Source organism: Schistocerca piceifrons, chromosome 1 (genome assembly GCF_021461385.2).
Source record: "Schistocerca piceifrons isolate TAMUIC-IGC-003096 chromosome 1, iqSchPice1.1, whole genome shotgun sequence".
NCBI classification, from domain to species: domain Eukaryota; kingdom Metazoa; phylum Arthropoda; class Insecta; order Orthoptera; family Acrididae; genus Schistocerca; species Schistocerca piceifrons.
The window spans coordinates 532,407,047-532,425,718 of NC_060138.1; the positions used below are offsets into that span (position 1 = coordinate 532,407,047).

General features: G+C 41.7%; 1 protein-coding gene across 1 annotated transcript in view; it reads left to right on the top strand.

The window, feature by feature from the left end:
- LOC124798892 (ras-related GTP-binding protein C) overlaps window positions 1-18,672 on the top strand; it is a 103,396-nt gene that overhangs the window by 23,970 nt on the left and 60,754 nt on the right. Inside the window, exon 2 of the mRNA XM_047262427.1 lies at window positions 14,522-14,682. Within this exon, the coding sequence (XP_047118383.1) occupies window positions 14,522-14,682 (161 nt within the window). The remainder of the gene's footprint in view (window positions 1-14,521; window positions 14,683-18,672) is intronic.

Below are 18,672 nucleotides of genomic sequence, written 5' to 3' on the forward strand. Positions count from 1 at the left end.
ATGGCTCCCCTACTCATTTCAGTGCCGGTCATGGTACCTTTTCTGCCATTGATCTTTCTCTTTCTTCTCCCTCTCTCCTCCCTTCATTACACTGGTCGCCACACGACGACCTTTATGATAGTGACCATTTCCCGTTGATTATCACGCTCCCTTCACGCTCCCCGATGGACAGGTTACCTCATTGGTCTTTCCAACGCGCCGATTGGCCTCTATACACTGCACAGGTCGCGTTTTCTCCCTCTTTGTCGGTTTGTATTGATGACGTCCTACGTGACGTGTCTGACGCGATTGTTCGCGCTGCTAGCCTTGCTGTCCCGCGCTCATCTGGACCCTTTCATCGCCGGCAAGTCCCGTGGTGGAGTACGGCTATTGCCATTGCCATCCGTGATCACCGTCGAGCTTTGCAACACTTTAAGAGGCACCCATCCATAGCCAGCCTTTCTACCTTTAAACGCCTTCGTGCTAAAGCCCGTTATTTAATCAAACAGAGCAAGCGGATATGTTGGGAACGATTTGTTTCTTCCCTTGGTTCTACTGTCCCTCTGGCACGGGTAAGGGCTACACTTCGCTCTCTCCAAGGTTGCCATCGGCAGTCCACCCTCGCAGGCCTTCACCTCCCAGATGGCATTTGTACGGACCCATTAGTTCTTGCAGAACATCTAGCGACCCATTTTGCAGTGGCATCAGCGTCAGCCTCCTATCCAGCTGCTTTCCTTCATCAAAAACAGCGGGCTGAAGCTTCCACCTTATGTTTCACCCCTTGTGAGTCAGAATCTTACAACGAACCTTTTACTGAATGGGAATTTCTTTCTGCTCTATCTTCTTCTCATGATACGGCCCCTGGCCCAGATTCCATTCATAACCAACTGCTTCAACATCTCAGTGCTCCACAACGGCAGCATCTTCTTCGGGTGTTTGACCGTATTTGGCTCCAGGGTGACTTCCCTTCTCAGTGGAGGGATAGCATTGTGGTTCCTGTCCTTAAGCCTGGTAAGAACCCCCTATCTGTTGACAGCTATCGGCCAATTAGTTTGACCAATGTTGTTTGTAAGTTACTTGAACGGATGGTAGCCCGTCGGCTCAATTGGGTCCTCGAATCTCGGGATCTATTGTCCCCTTACCAGTGTGGCTTTCGAGTGGGACGGTCTCCAATCGATCATTTACTCCGCTTGGAATCCGCAGTCCGGCATGCTTTTTCCCAGTGCCACCATTTGGTCGCAGTGTTTTTTGACCTTCGCAAGGCCTATGACACGGCCTGGCGCCATCACATCTTACTTACCCTTCATCAGTGGGGTCTTAGGGGCCCACTCCCGATTTTTATCCGCCAGTTCCTGATCCATCGGTCATTCAAAGTCCGAGTTGGTACTGCTTTTAGTTCTCCACGGACCCAGGAGACGGGCATCCCACAGGGTTCTGTCTTGAGTGTCCTTCTTTTCCTCATTGCTATCGATGGACTTGTGGCCTCTGTCGGTCCCTTGTTCACCCCTGCCGTGTATGTGGATGATTTCTGCATTTGGGTTAGTTCCTCCTCGATGGCATCTGCAGAACGGCAGCTCCAGGTAGCTATACGGTGTGCCTCTGCATGGACCCTCTCACACGGGTTTCAATTCTCTCCTTTAAAATCGCGAGTGGTCCACTTCTGTCGCCGTACTACGATCACCCTGATCCAGAGCTCTATCTCGCTGCACAAAGATTGCCTGTGGTCCCACAGTTTCGTTTTTTGGGTCTTCTTTTCGACAACAAGCTCACTTGGCTGCCCCATATCAGACTCCTGAAGGTAGGATGTTTCCGTAAACTCAATGTCCTTCGCTTCCGTGCCCACTCCTCTTGGGGTGCGGACCGTTCCCTCCTCCTCCGTCTTTATCGTGCTCTAGTTCTGTCTCGCTTGGACTATGGTTGTCAAGTTTATGGTTCAGCTGCTCCTTCCACACTGCACGTGCTGGATCCAGTCCACCATCGTGGTATTCGTTTGGCCACCGGTGCCTTCCCTACTAGCCCTGTTGATAGTCTCCTGGTTGAAGCTGGGATCCCCCCCCTTTCTGTTCGGTGGTCCCAGCTTCTGGTGTCTTATGCCCTCACTATCCGTTCTTCTCCCACTCATCCTTCCTATTCTATCCTGTTCCCAGACCATGGATGTCGCCCACCCGACTCCCGCACCGGTTGGGCTGCGCCTTGCGTCTCTTTGCCGTGATTTTCAGCTTCCTTCTTTGTCCTGTCTTCCTCGCTCCCTCCCCTCCACCCCTCCTTGGTTAGTTCCTTGGCCTCGAATTCGGATGGATCTCCGCCGAGGTCCGAAAGATTCCATCCCCCCGGTGGTGTTCCGTTTCTTTTTCCGCCAAATTTTATGGGAGTTTCGGGATGCTGTTGTTTTTTACACTGATGGCTCTAAATCTGCTGATCATGTTGGGTATGCCTTCACGTCCTCTGTTGGAACGGAAAGTCATCTGCTGCCACCTACATGTGGGGTGTTTACTGCGGAATTGATGGCAATTTCCCAGGCCCTTACCTTTATTAAACAATCCCAACACAACCGCGTTTTGTTATGTACGGACTCGATGAGTGGCCTTCTTGCTATTGACCAGTGTTTTTCGTGCCATCCCTTGGTCTCTGCCATCCATGACCATCTCGCTGATATTCACCGTGCTGCTTGTTCCATTGACTTCCTTTGGGTCCCTGGCCATGTGGGTATCCCGGGTAATGAGCTCGCTGATCATTTGGCTGGGGGAGCAGTTACTTACCCCCCGTTTTCTGTAACCCCTCCTGCAGCGGATTTATGGCTTCACATCAAATCCCACTTCGCACAGTCATGGGCCAATTCTTGGGAGACTACTCCCCGGTCTAATAAACTTCGTGCAATTAAGGTGACAACGGGCCCGTGGCGTTCTTCCTTTCGCCTCTCCCGAAAGGACTCGACCACACTGTGTCGTCTCCGCATTGGCCATACCAGACTGACCCATGGTTTTCTTTTGCGTGATGAGCCACCCCCACTATGTGGTTGTGGAGCCTTCCAGTCAGTAGCCCACATTTTGGTTGAATGCCCCCTTCTTTTGGCTCTGCGTGCTAAGTACAGACTCCCCCCCACTTTACCTTTGATGTTGGCTGACGATTCCCGGATGGTCTCTCTGGTTCTCGGTTTCCTCCGGGACAGTGGTTTTTATTCTCAGTTTTAAGGTTTTTAATCTCTCTCTGGTGTTGTGGCAGGGTGGTGAGTGTTTGGGTGTCTCCCACTCTAGGCAGTGTTCGGAGATTCCCGATTCACCTCCCTGACCGGAATCCTCTTTTCTTCCCCTTTTACTCTGTTTTTACCCTTTTTTTTAAGGCTTGGTTAGTCTTTCTATTCCCATACGTACTTTTTACATTATAGCAGTTATACCTTTTAAGTCACAGGTGGTCTTGCCTACGCTGCTTCAGCATAGTGTTGGGTTCGTTCTCTTGCCGACTTCCCTCATTTTGTTTTTTTACCAATGACAACGTGACTGCCCTTTTACGTTTTTCCCTTTTTCCGTTTTATTGTTCTGACTTTACTGAGATGTCCCATTAACGGAATGGAGCCTATTTGAAACAAGGGACTGATGACCTTGCTGTTTGGTCCCTTAAACCTCAAACAACCAACCAACCATCCATTCAAGAGGCTGTCTATGCCTTGGAATGGTCCTGTCCTTTTGTGATGTTTGTGTGGACCCCAGGACATGTCAGCATTCCAGACAACGAACTTGACGACAGGCTGCCCAAACAGGCTACGCGGAAACAGCTTCTGGAGATGGGCATCTCTGAATCTGACATGCGTTCTGACTTACCCTGCAGAATGTTTGGCTTTGGGAGACAGAAAGGCATAACAGTACACACAACAAACTACATGTCATTAAGGAGACTACGAATGTGTGGAGGTCTTCCATGCAGGCCTCTCGCAGGGAATCAGTTGTCCTCTGCCGGCTCCGCGTTGTCCATGCTTTGGCGACACACGGGTACCTCTTGCGCAGTGAGGACCTGCCTCATTGTCGGTGCAGCACCCAGTTGACAGTGGCCTATATTCTGGTGCACTGTCCCATTTTGACTGCCCAGCGACGAAATCTTGGTTTACCAGACTTGATGCTGATCATTTTATCTGACAACGCCTCATTGGCTGATTTAGTTTTATGTTTTATTTGTGAGTGTGGGTTTTATCATTTGATCTAAGTGTTAGCACATGTCCTTTGTCCCTCTCTGTCTTCCATCCTAGTGCTTTTAGGGTGGAGGTTTCAATGTGTTCCAGAGTGGCTGGCTTTTCCTTTTTATTCTCGTGGTCATCCAGCCATTGTAATTGCTTTCTTGTTTTACTCTCTTCTGTTTCTAGCATCTCTCTGTTGTTTTCTTGTCCTCTTTTGTTCCTTTTAGTGTTCGTTACCTTTCCTTCATTCTTGTGGCTTTTCCTTTCTTTCCGTTTTGTGTTATATGTCTCGTCTGTTTTATTCTCACACTTGTGGCATTGTTGTATTAGGAACAAGGGACCGATGAACTCATAGTTTGGTCCCTTCCTCCCTCTTTTAAACCAACCATCTTCAACCAGATCTGGTGCGATGGCACCTTTCCATTGCAATGGCGAGAGGGCACCATTGTTCTAGTGTTAAGGGGAGCCGGAGGTGGTCAAATCCAAAAAATTATGACTTTTTTTACCCCTACCGCAAATTAATTGGAACATTCCTCTTTAATGTAAACTTTGAATTATTGTTCTACTCGCCCTAGAAGTGGAGTTATTACCATTTTCCCCCATGCCTGCAGAGGAAATGGGCGGCCGCTGAATGCATCTAACACCCTCTCGTGACTTCCTGGCGAACTGCTTGGTATTTTCTCGGCCTGTTACGCATACAGCGCCTTATGTTACGCATACAGCGAGTGTGCAAGGGTTGGCTACATTGTTTTCTGTGACAAATGAAGTGCTAAGAGCGCGGAACATCGTCTTTGCTGTTTACCGTTTCGAATTAGTTCAGTGTTGCGCCTGTTGTTGGTAGTATTATACTTCTTGTGTTCTGGTTACGATGCCACATTTTAGTAACTGTGTATATAAGAAGAGTAAGAACGTATGGAAAAGAAAATTAACACTAATACCAAGTTGCGATACTACAATTACTGAAACAGTGCGTTCTTCTGCTAAGCAACACATGGCCGGCCATAGCCATGGACATCTTCTAGCAAGAAGCTGACTGGTGGAAGTGACAGATTTCGGGAATATGTTAGTGACAGTGATGATATTAACGAAGTACTGAATATTGGATTATTATCTTGTGTGCTGAAAGAAAGTGTTCTGTGCAAAATGTGTTCAAGTGTAGGAGTGGGACTAGAGATAACAAAGCACTTTGGTTTAGCTTGTGAGATGAAGATAATCTGTGCATGTTGCAAGTATCAAGTGACTGTTGCAAGTATCAAGTGACTTTCTACAATTCACATGCCAGTCTCTTTGGTGAAAATGGACGATCTAGAGTGTTTGATGTGAATGTTCGACTTGTGTATGGTCTTTGATCCATTGGAAAAGGGTCTGCTGCTGGTAAACTGTTTTGTGGTATTACGAACTTGCCATCGCCTCCAAGCAAATTTGTGTACTACTGTGAACTGGTAGGATCCTCTGTTGAAGATGTGGCTTTGAAAACCATGAAGGAAGCAGTGGAGGAATCTGTAGAAATGAACGGTGGTTCTAGGGATTTGTTAGTGGCATTAGATGGTTCCTGGCAAAAAAGGGGTCATAAATCCCTGAATGGGGTTGTAACTGCTACTTGTGGTGATAGTGCAAAAGTGATAGATGTTGCAATATTATCAAAATATTGTAGGTGCAAAAATAAAATCAAAGGAGAGCACAGTGGAACCTGTGAGGCAAATTTAGTGGATCAAGTGGAGCAATGGAAGTGGATGGAGTGAAACAAATTTTTGAACGTTCAGTTCCCAGATACAACGTTAGGTACAAATACTACCTTGGGGATGGTGACTCCAAAGGTTTCAAGACTATAGAGGAACTGAAACCATATGGAAATGAATTTGTAGTTGAAAAGTTGGAATGCATTGGGCATGTGCAAAAGCGTATGGGTGCACGGCTTCGAAGGCTCAAACTAACTTTGGGTTCAAGTAAGCTCAGTGATGGAAAGACAATAGGAGGGAGAGGCAGGCTTACCGATGAGGTGATTGAACGTCTACAGAGATACTATGGGTATGCTATAAAGCAAAATACTGGTAATGTTAGTGACATGCGAAAAGCAGTGTGGGCATTGTTCCTTCATACTGCCTCTTTCAATGGACACCCTCAACACAGCCTGTGCACAAAAGATTCCTGGTGCAAATATAATGCAAAAACGGACTATGATCACAATCATGGTTTGCCAGCGGCTGTGATAAATGCAATAAAACCAATTTTTCATGACTTAGCACAGCCAGAATTGTTACACAAATGTCTACACGGAAAGACGCAGAATCCTAATGAGAGCGTAAACAATTTTATTTGGAAAGTTGATTCCTAAAAGGGTGTTTGTAAGCATAAAAACACTGCACTTTGGCATTCATGATGCAATAGCAACCTACAACCAAGGGAACAGTGTGAAGTTCTGAAGGCATTAGAATTTACAGCTGGGGTGAACACTGTACGAGCACTAAGAAATATTGACAGAGAACAGATGAGAGGAGCAGAAAGAAGAGAAAGGCATTTGAAGTATGATGGAACAACAGGCCAGAAAAGAAGACAGAAGAGGAAGCTTTTGGAGGATGAAGAAGAAGACCCTGATAATCCATCCTATAGTGCAGGAATGTATTGAGAAACTTTGATAGCCATTTCCCGTAAATTAGAATTTTTCGAATATAAGGAACATTTTCTCAAAATTTTCTCAAGCTAGAGAGATGAAATTTTTATACAGGACTCCTAGTGGTCAAACTTACCTTGTAACACAGCCATTTGGCAATATGTTCAGTAGTTTCATTATAAAGCATTATTTGTAAAAAAAATTTGGGTCATTAATAAAAAAAAGTAATTGAAAGGAAACTAGAAAAGATACTCCAAAATCCCTCTGTCATAACTGCAATACTAAACCACTCTATATGTAAAAAAAAAAAAAAAAAAAAAAATCAAATTTTTCTATTTGGTAGTTTATTCATAAATGTTCCTCAAACTTAGTGATTTTAACATGGGCAGCATAGGCACCTCTGGGTCCCCTTAAGACCTGGTAAAAACCCGCTTGATGTGGATAGCTATCAGCCCATCAGCCTCACCAACATTCTTTGTAAGCTGCTAGAACGTATGGTGAGTTGGCAGTTCTGTTGTGTCCTGGAGTCATCTTGTGTCCCTCGAGTCTACCATCCAAACAGCTTTTTCCAGGTGCCAAAACCTGGTTGCCGTGTTTTTTTGATTTACGAAAAGCTTACGACACGACCTTGCGACATCATATCCGTGCCACATTATATGAGTGGGGTCTCTGGGGCCCACTCCTGATTTTTATCCAGAATTTCCTGTCACTCCTTTCTCTCCATGTCCAAGTTGGTGCCTCCCATAGTTCACCCCATATCCAGGAGAATGGGGTCACACAGGACTCTGTATTGAGTGTATCTCTATTTTTAGTAGCCATTAACGGTCTAGCAGCAGCTGCAGGGCCTCCGGTCTCAGCTTCTCCATATGCAGATGACTTCTGCATTTCGTACTGCTCCTCCAGTACTGTTGTTGCTGAGCAGTGCCTACAGGGAGCCATTCACAAGGCATGGCTTCCAGCTTCCATCTGTGAAGTCGTCTGTCATGCACTTTTGTCGGCATCGTTCCGTTCATCGAGAACCAGAACTTTACCTTAATGACAATTCACTCACTGTAGTGGAGACATATCAATTCTTAGGACTGGTTTTCGATGCCTGATTGACTTGGCTTCCTTACCTTCGTCAACTTAAGCCAAAGTGCTGGCAGCACCTCAATGTTCTCCACTGCCTGAGCAACACCAACTGGGGTGCAGATTGCTCTACACTGGTGCAGCTCAACAGAGCCCTTGTCCAATCCCGCATTGACTATGGGAGTCTGGTTTATGGTTCGACGGCGCCCTCAGCATTGCGTTCACTCGACCCAGTGCACCACTCTGACGTTAGACTAGCGACGGGAGCTTTTAGGATGAGTCTGGTGACCAGTGTACCGGTGGAGGCTGGAGTCCCTCCATTGCAGATCAGATGTGCACAATTGCTCGCTGTGATGTAACAAAATAAAAGTGAAGTTGTTATTAAATGGAAAAGTTGGAATTTGAGATTTCGCTTACTGTTTGATCAATCACAATTGGCGTAAGAATCAGGGATTGACCATTGTCATAAAATATTGCATTATGAAATGTGAATGGTCTTTGCTTGCAGTTTCTCGTGGCTTGAAGCAGTCACAGCTAGCATGCTGTTGATTAAGAAATTGCATTATCATCTTTCTAATTACTTCATGATCGTAGATACGATCATACCTGGTCGTGAAGTTATTGTTATGACAAAACAATTTCCTAAGGGACCAGAAAGTTCTTATGGGCGAAAAAACAACTGTAACATCTCACAAAAGGGAAATTCAGTATTAAAGCTGATGCAAGAAGATGATAAAACAGTTTTCTTTTTGTCAATGTAACACGCACATTGGACTGCTGATCTTGGTGTCTGTAATCTTAGCAAAATGCATAATTAAAATGAAAATAATACTGAGGAGATGATAGGAATGAGCACTGCTAAATGATTCAATATTTCCAGAACAAATATTTATTATAACTAAAACATGTATCGTACCTTGTGCTTAGTACTACAATGACGGTAGATTTTTATGTCCATTTCATGTCCATTGAGTGCTCTTTAATATAGCCATTGTCCTCTTGAGTCATCCGTGCATTGTCTTGATAAGTTATAACAGTTCTTCTTTTTACACTTCACTAAAACTTAGACGGAACACGTTTTTATACATTTAGTAAAAATTAGATCAGACCACCACAAATCTGCAGCCATCTTACTTAAGAAAAACAGTACAAGTGTTTTGCGCTCAGGGCTTAATTTGTTCTCCAGCGAACAAAATAGTGAAGGATCTCATATAGATCCATATTTTTCTGTTTATATTGCCGCCCAAAGACAACGAATTACATTATTTAGGAAATTCCACTGTTGCTATGCATCAACTTATCGCCAGTTACATTGCAAACATTCGTAGCTCTCCAGAGCATCCGAATTAACCGTCTGCTTTTCCCAACCACAGCAGTTCATCTCCCACATCGGCAGCTCAGGTCAGGGCTTAAGATTGCAGTTCTTGTCCGATCCCTTCTGTCTGAACTGGAGTCCTTCCCCTTACCACCTCTACTCGAGGTCCGTTTACGTACACCTCCATGGTGTTCAGAGACCAGAGTTTTTTTTCTGGTCAAAAGGGGAGAGCATTTTATATTTTTGTAGTGCATGGAGAGATACTGACACCTTCTTTCACACTGCAGTTATGTGCTCAGTCAAATTTAGATTTTCATCTATTACCATGCTTAGACTCTTTGCTGAAGGAGAGAAGTGGATATTTGCCCTATTTAGAGTTACCAATGGTAGGGATTCCCAATATTTCAGACTAATGAGCCTAGGATGACTAACCAGTAGAAGTTGGGTTTTGGATGGGTTGAGCTTTAACACTGTATCCTGCACCTATTTTGATGGTGCACAGAGATCGATATTGAGAAACTCAATAGTTGTCTTTATGTTTATTGGTTTTGCAGTTAGCTACAACCAGAGATCGTCAGAATACATTTGGTATTTGCAGTAGGACAGAACTGATGATACATCATTTACGAACAATAAAAAGGGTATAGGATCTAATACCGAACCAAGGGGGATGGCTGATACTACATGCCTCCATTGTGACTTTATGGTGTCAGACATAACCTGCTGGTGAGATGTCAGCTATGAGCGAACTGTGCTTGATGAGAAATTTAGAGTGCCAAGTTTGGTAAGTGGTATTGGAATTATAGTGGCTCAGAACCTCCATGGAATTTATATCAAAAGTATTTCACACATTTTTCCTAGGAACGAAAATATTGTTATCAGCTGTTATGTTTATAGATGGTCATGGATCACATCTTACTTTGCATAATAGCAAATTTTACAATGAAAATGATATGACACTCGTAGCACATCTTCTCAGTGTTACTAAACTTCTTGAACTTATGGGCATGTCATATGAACCAATCGTTGTTGAGGGAAATATGTTGCTACAGGAGATACCGATTGAGTGCACAGTAACTACATTTCTGCAGTGTGTGTTTAGTAAAACTGGACTTGTTCCATAGAATCCAGAAGCTGTAAAGTATTAGATAGTTCCTTCAGTGGGTGATAATCTTATACTCTCTAGTGCAGCTGACCCACTCCTGGAGAAATGGATTGGACTAGCATCTCTCGAAAAGTGTACTGAAAAAAGGCAGAAACTTAAAATACAAGCCTCAGATATTCTGTTGATGTGCTCGAAGGCATACTGAATGATCTTTCACTGCTTCTGTCCTGGAAGAAAATAAAGTCAGAGTGTAATAACTCACATGTTGGTGGAGCTGGCACTCAGAAGAACTAAAATAAATGAAGCAGGAGGAGGAATTGGAATGACAGACCAAAATCAATGTGAAGTAATCTTATAAGGTGATTTTATCCTGATGTTTGCCTTCAAGATGAAAATAGAATTTAAGTGTCTTGCATCATTCTACAAGTGTTTGATGATGCTGAAGCAATGCCAATGAAATATTGCAGTTCACAGAAGGAAAAAAAAATAGTTTTGCATTGATGAAAAGATATCATTGTTGTTAGTGCATCTCAGATCATCAACGTAGTGCCTTCTCCTCTCTTTAAGGACAATCTGAAATGTGATTTCCAGAATGCCATTGACTGTACAGGAGATAATTTCATAAACAAACACATTATTACATAGTATCAGCTACTGATTATCTGCCTACCAAGTACTGTTATCAGCTACTGATGCTTCCACCATCAATAATTTATGTATTTTTTTTAAAATAATTTGAAGTTCTGTGATATGCTAGAGTGTTCAAATATCCCACGCCAAAGCAATAAAGTAACCTATGTATTAAAGTAATTTGAATGTATTATTAAATTATATTCTTTAATATAAAATTGGCGGTGGTTTGTCTCTTAACAACTACTGGTGCCTTTCCATTACAAAAATTCAGTAAGAGGCTGTAGGAAACTAGACACTGGGAGAGGCTCCAAAACAGTGGATTGTATGTGTCTTAAGAGAGCTGAAAGATCCTTTGTTCTTTGAAAACTTAGTGTAACCTGAATTTAACAAATTTGCATAAACTGATACCACTGCTGTTTTCTGTGGGTCGTGGGATATCGATTGGTGATGGCTGGAGGAGCTGTATTGTCCTTGTGAAGAGCCTCTTTTTCTGCGTGCTTCATTGCATTTAATGTGTCCTCATTGTTGATCTTCATATAATGGGAAAATTCCACATTACCCCCTGTGAGGGTGCAGTATCCACTATAAATCACCCAGTTTCAGCAAGATTGCACTTCCCAGCAGTAAGTATGCTAAGGCTTAATCTGAAGAGGCTGAAAAGGAGCGCCTTGGTTAGCCTGCAAGGACATTGATTCACTGAGAATGCATGACTGGAATTGAAGCAACTTGTGAGATTCAACTGGTCATATGCAGCAGGCAGTGGGATTGTGTGTCCACTACTTGGGAAGCATCAGCACCATGTGTGATCCATTTCACTAATACACTGTCACCATTGCTGGGCTATATATCTCACATTGGTATATAAACTGTTGTATAATATATTGTTACCAGTCTACTGGTGTATCACAGTTGGCAACAGAATTGCAAGTTTCTGTCCAGTGCCTATAATGATTGTGTGGGATCCAATGGACCAAGTTGATTATGCCCACTGAACCATGACTACAGTGGCATAGGACTAAGAGTGCCCTCAGCCACCATGGTGTAGGATAGCCGGCAGTTGCGACACACCTGACTCGTGCTCTGAGTCACTTCAAGATGACACGATTGTCTGTGCTTAGGACAGCAAGTTGCTATTTTATGAGCTGGATTCTGTATCTTGTTGCATTATTTATAATGAGTCGTCTTATGTTTGGAGAGAGACAAGTTAAGTAAATCTTTGTTTATTGTGTTATTGTGTTTGCTAGTCATTTCTGCTCCTGTCCAACTTTCCTATGATGACAATTTCTGCACTCCTCTGAAGCCCATCTCTCGTTTCCATTGAGTACGAAGTCATACACTACATAATCAATGTTTTTTATTCAGTTTTACATTTTTCATCTGTGTTTTTACTTCTTGAAGACATAGTCTTGAAAGCGTATGTTGGATCGTAATCCAGTGAACTTAGATATTCTTTCAAACAGTATAATTCGTCTTATAATTAATTGTATTTGGATAATGTAGTTTAGTTTCGTTATGGACTGCCTACTTTCACCAACACTTGTGAAGAATCTGACCTTAATTCACTTCGGTATTCACACAAATAATGTGATAATGCCTTAATCTTGCATTAGACACACTAATACCATTAACAAGAGGCCAGTTACACAGGCACAGAGTTTCGTTAATAAAAGAACAAGCTAGCAAAAGCTCAAAATTTTCTGGTGACAATCCTTTAATGACTTGGCATATGAAAGAATCAGAATTTTATTGCTTTCTCATTATGTACATAATTGTGTAAAACATTAATTTAAAGCACAGGAGATTTGTCAATATAAATAATGGAACTGAAGAAGAAGATAAGAAATAAAAATTTTAATTTACAGAAATCATTACAAAGTTATTTTTCATTCCTCTACAAAGAAACCTTAATCATCATTTAAAAATTATGTGAGTGAATAATAACATTTTGCACTAAAATAGCGTGTAATTTTGTCTTCATTAAATCTAGTTTCGTACTGTGAAGGTTTTTTCGCTTTTAATTTACCGTAAATTTTCATGGCGATTTGCTGAAGAGTCTGGATGGAGAGTTTTACCCCGTGAGATGGATACATGAAATTATCTTTGTTTCTTATGTCATAGATATATTGAAAATGGTTTTGTGTAAATAATTCTGAATTCGTATGCGTAAAGTTCATAAATGTAAATGCATTGAATACTTAAAATTTTTAGATCCTGGAATAAAGGTTGCCATAAATCTATAGGTGTAATATTACACATATTTCTAATAATAGTTTTGTTGAAGTAATAATATGCTATTTACATTATTTGCATTCCTCTGAAAGATTGTTCCATATCTTACCATTGATTCACAATAGCTGTGGTAAACAACTTTCCTGGTGTCCACATCACTTTTGTGAGACAACATTGTCATTGCAAATGCAAGACTGTTTAGCTTTCTTGCCAAGTAGCTTATAACAGAAGACTAGGTTAAATTTTTTTCCTGAAATATACCCAGGAATTTGACATAAACTGCTTTTCTATGTTCCATGATTTATATGGATTATTCGAAAGTTACACGATTTTGACTGTTTAGTTTTAAACTGTGCTAGTTGACGATGCTTTCATGTTTAATTTTAATCCATTTACAACTCGCAATTAATGGGCTTACTAAGAAACAGCTAAGCTTTTGTATATTTGCTAATGATGAACTGTTCTATGATTATGTAAAGCACAAATGAATATTTCGTCCATAAAGGACGGCATTATAAAGGCTGTGATTATTGATAAATACAAATACAAGATGATGGTGTGAACTATTGAAATGCATAACAGCAAAATAAATAAGTGACTGACACAGGAAACTGTTTTATTTGTATTATGTAAAGCAGTTATCATTATTCCTGTTAACAACAAATAGGTTTACCTGCAGTATTTTATTTACTTACATTTTATCACCCCATTGGACTACCTTAGTCAGTTTAATAAAAAGGGTTTTCCTGTATCCTCCTAGCCGAGTACTACATTTCCTTGGATCTGAACTTCCTGTCTGAAATCACCCTTCTCATTGTTTATTTGTTGGTCATGGTTTGTAATCCAGTTTATTTGTCTTTGATTTTCTTAATTTTGTCTGTTTCATTTTTTAAAATCTTTCTGTTATTTCACATCTGCCTTACTTCCCATTAGCCGTCTAATGTTGCTCTCACTGTTCCACGATTCACTATTGTTCTCCATAAGATTCTGATTTCTGGTGTCCTGGTTAGATGCCAAAAGAATGAAATGTGTTTTATGTTATAAAATTCCTGCATATCAGCTTTCTTGTTTGAAATAAAAGAAATAGTTATTGTCATGTTTTGGCCTACTAAATGTATTTTATTGAAATCAGATTTAAGAATACATACAGAAGACGTCAGTCTTTACTACACTTTTCCACTTCTCACACATAGTAAGAACAGTTAGTCAACAGCATATGATGAATTTGTTATAAGGAGAGTTAAGTCCACCCAAAAAATTTTCAACAATAAAATTTGTAAGGTACAATTAAAAGTATTGTATAATTATGTAAGATGTTTTAAAAGTAATCGGATGGTTAGTTAATGGAACTATCTGTCTTGCTGTGGTCATGTGTGCTTTAAGGAAGCTAAGTGATCCACCATTTGTTTACAGTCGTATGAACAAGATGAAGATGACCAATATGCTCCAGGGTATGACGTTGGTTCATTTCCTAAAGATTTTGGATATGGTCCCTTCGACCAGGATGGCGATGGTCCCCCAGGCCCTCTGGCTGGTGAGCAGAAACCGAGAATATTGCTGATGGGCCTTCGGAGGTGAGAAATAAAATAAATTATCAGCAGTAACATTAACATACTAATTCATGCATGTTTTCATTATGAAAACAAAAATGAAGTACGAACGATGTGGAGTAGTGAAAAACAGGATGCTGTGTATTGATTTTAATAGGTCTGATGTTGGGGTTGTCCTGAAACGCATTGTGTGAAGAGAAGTAAAATAATTTTGGTGATGAAGATTAAAATTATACCATTCATTGTTCAATGCCAGTATGGTCACAGATTTCCCAAAGCCTTTCTGTTCAAAGCAGTAAAACATTATTTGTTCAGGAGGCATTTTAGGTATTGCTGTTCAAAAACTTAATGGTTTCCACTCTCATTTTTCCTGGTGGTGTGTGTTAAAATATATTATCAACAAGTATTCATAAAGGTGAAGATTGTGGGCTGATCTTTAAGAACATCTCTAGTGTATTGCCATGTTTGTTTGCTAAAAATGTGTTCTAAACTATTGAATTGCACTTTCTAGAAAGAGATACCTTTGTAATATTTAAACGCCAGCATTTTTGATGATGAAGTGAATTATTACTCTGCCAATGTGGTTAATGTTCATCTTACCTAAGTCATAAAATCTAGGCTGCTGCTTGGTTGCTTTCATACTGAATGCTCACCTCAACTGTGCTGGTGTTGGCAATATAGCACATTTTCTATGTAGACAATACTTAATTTTGAGGAGGCTATGACACTACTTGAAGCCATAATATTCATGAATGGATCTAGATGATGGTTTATATGGTTTATGCAAGAGACGTTTATTCACCTTTGAATGAGGGAATTATGCCTTTCAGGGATTTCTTTTGTATGTCATTGTGTTTCCGATAGCTACTGATGATCTTCAATCTTGAATGGAAAAATGGGACTTGCAAACACTGTTTGTCTATCAACACACCTCAGGTGGCCTTTCAAGTGTAGATCTTGTGTGCATTGCCAGCACAGGAAGTTGCTCACATAATTTATGTACAACACAGCATCATCATTTGAATGTTGAAGCACTATCGTATGACTCAAAAAATTAAAAATTTACCACCTAGAGTTTGCTTGCGGTCAGTAATGCAAGATGATGTTGGTCACTGCATATAAATTATGGTTTTTAGGTGAGACGAGAATAAAATTGAACTACGTGCTGTCATTTTGGAGGCATCTGGGAGGACCATGTCAATGCAGACAGTACACAAGTGTCTACATGTGACCAATTTGGCCTCTAGGCATCCATTACAAGCGATAGTAACCCCCACCACCACCAACACTATTGTGCGCAAAGAAGGTGGGTAAAGAAATACCTAAAATGGGACGTTGACGAATGGTGTCAGTTCCTGATCACTGACAAGTGCAAGATTTGTCAGATGCCTGATTACTGTTGAAGAATAGTATGGAGGTAGCCAGATACCAAGTCATATCCCAGGCATGCGGTCTTACAGTGCCAGCAAAGAGGGGTTCAGTCATGTTGTGGGCTGGTATCATGGACAGACGTCGAATGACTCATCACTGTCGAATGTTCTTTGATGGCTGTGTACCATAGGAACAGTATTCTTCAACCTATTTTCTAACCGTAGAGCCAACACTTTGGCCATTGGTTTGCCTATCAAAATGATAATGCATGCACAAACTGCACCCATCTTGTGAACACCTTCCTCCAAGAGATAGAAAATGGCTTCATGGTACCTGTAGTATCTGCTAACATGAATGTGGCAGAATGTACTTGGGGCCAGGTCCAACTTCCAGTATGGCATCACAGAAACACTCACCAGATACTGAAGACCTCAGTTGGGCCTTTGTCGGGAAATGGGACTGGCTTGAGCAGCAACGCCTTGAACATCATGTGAACAGCATGCCAAGGTGGGTCTAAGTATGTTACCATGCACCGGATGGAGCAATGCAGTACTGATTTAGCTAGTAGCAGTTTTTGATTTGCTCCCGGGGGGCTTATAACTGTTTTGTGAGTACGTGTTTATCAAGCATGGGGCTGGCAAGCCACTGTACTTCTTCCTTTCCTGTGTTGCGGTCTTACTCTCTGACTTTATCTTTTCTCAAACTTCTTATCTTCAAGACAGATTCCCTGCTGACAAGCTAGTTTGCTCATAGCGCATAGATTATGGCTTTTCTTACCACATATTTTGGTTAACTCTGTTCAGTCCTTACATCTGGGTTCGATCTCTGTCTTTTCAAAAATTTTTTACACAAGCACAGGCTATGTAGTGATGCTCACTCAATTGTCTTGCATGGTAGCCAGTCCCTGTGGCAAGGTTGTCAGGTACCTGCTCACTTACAGATGTTTGACTGTGCAGGAAACCTACTATTGATGAGCAAGCTATTACCTTCTCACATCTGCCTAAGAATAGGTGCCATCATTCATGTTGGGGCAACTAGACCCTGGGAAATGCCCATCGAGCCCTGTGACCATTGCTCTGGCTGGATGGCACCTGTGGAGATGAGTCGCCGCTCAGAGTAGACGGTGGAATGGCAGATATTTGGCACAGTAAAAAGACCAAAGTTATCATCTGGTGGCTATAACACTCCATCTCTTCAAACAGAGCTGAATTATTCAGTGCAGATTATTATGGCCATTATTAACTTATCTTTCTTGGCCGTGCTGTAGGAGGAAAGCAAAAATAAGCAAGTTGCAGTAACATACTTCCTCCAGGTCTTGGTTTACAACCAGACTGCTTGAGGCTGCATTCTAACTATTGAGCTGATGTCCTTTGAGAACAAAATTTGAAATATATTTGGAGAAATCTCTTCCCTTAGTCACTAAAGAAGTGGTTCTGTCATTATTAAAACAGAAGTATTACTCTCTTTGGAAACCTATTACCATAACACCCCATAAGAGCATGACCCTTGGTACTGGGTTTAATTTTTCACCGGTCCTTAATGCTGCAAGCAGATGAAGAAGAGATGGGTCTACTCCGTAATCTTGTATGTCAAGATTGACACTAGAATATTCGTCTTTACTTTTGAGGAAGATTTTCTTCCTGAGAAAGTCAGAATTGTGGTCTGTCATTGTGATGTGAAGCCATGTTTCCTGCCCCTGTTCAGTGCTTTAAATGCCAATGCTTCGGGTATATGTCTTCCCCATGCAAAAAACCGAATGTGTGCCGACTTGAGTGGCCAGTATAAGAAAACTCGCCTTGTGAGCTACCACCTTCTTGTGTCGAATGTAGAGATGGCTACCCTCCCTGATCCCAGAAATATTACCTGTATTAAGGAACACAAAAGCCAGGAACTTAGTCTCAGATCATCTCTCACATTTTTTAGCTTGGAGAAAGTATGTCTCTTGTATGCTGTCCCAGTGGTATTGGCATTGATTCACATAGGCGTTGGAGCAGGGCACATACTGACCTGGAGATGGCCACCTTAATCTGAAAACTCTCCTTCCCTTTCCTCCTGTTTGTTTAGGGACTTCGATGTGTACTTTCTCCTGTGGGTGGAGGCAGGGGCCACACATCATCATTTAGTAGAGACCTTTTGATTAATGAACTTTGTTCCGACCTTGATCTGTCTACTCAGCGATGGTAATCTGTCCTTTTACGTGATACCCAAAGCACCTTCTTGGCTATCAACATTATGATCTCTATCTCCAATCATGTGGCTTTGCTACATGATGAACTTTTTGCCTGTGACCACGTCTCAGTGACCTTTCTATTTACTTGAAAGCACTCAATGGACCAATTTCCACGTTGGGCTCTCCTGAAGGCCAACTGGCAGTTATGAACCTCTGCCATTAGTTGCCCCCCTCCACCTGATTGCCTTGACGTGGTTGTGCGAGACGTCTCTGACTCAATCACAACTTGTTGCTGGAATTATTAACCCACTTTCTACAGGCCTTCTAAACTGGTGACTGGTGCCAAGTGGGACTAACAACATTACAATAGCTATTCGGGATCATTGAAGGGCTATGCAGTGTCTCAAGCGACAACCTTCACAGAACGTCCTCATCATTTTTAAGCATCTGTGTGCAATGACTCACTACATAAT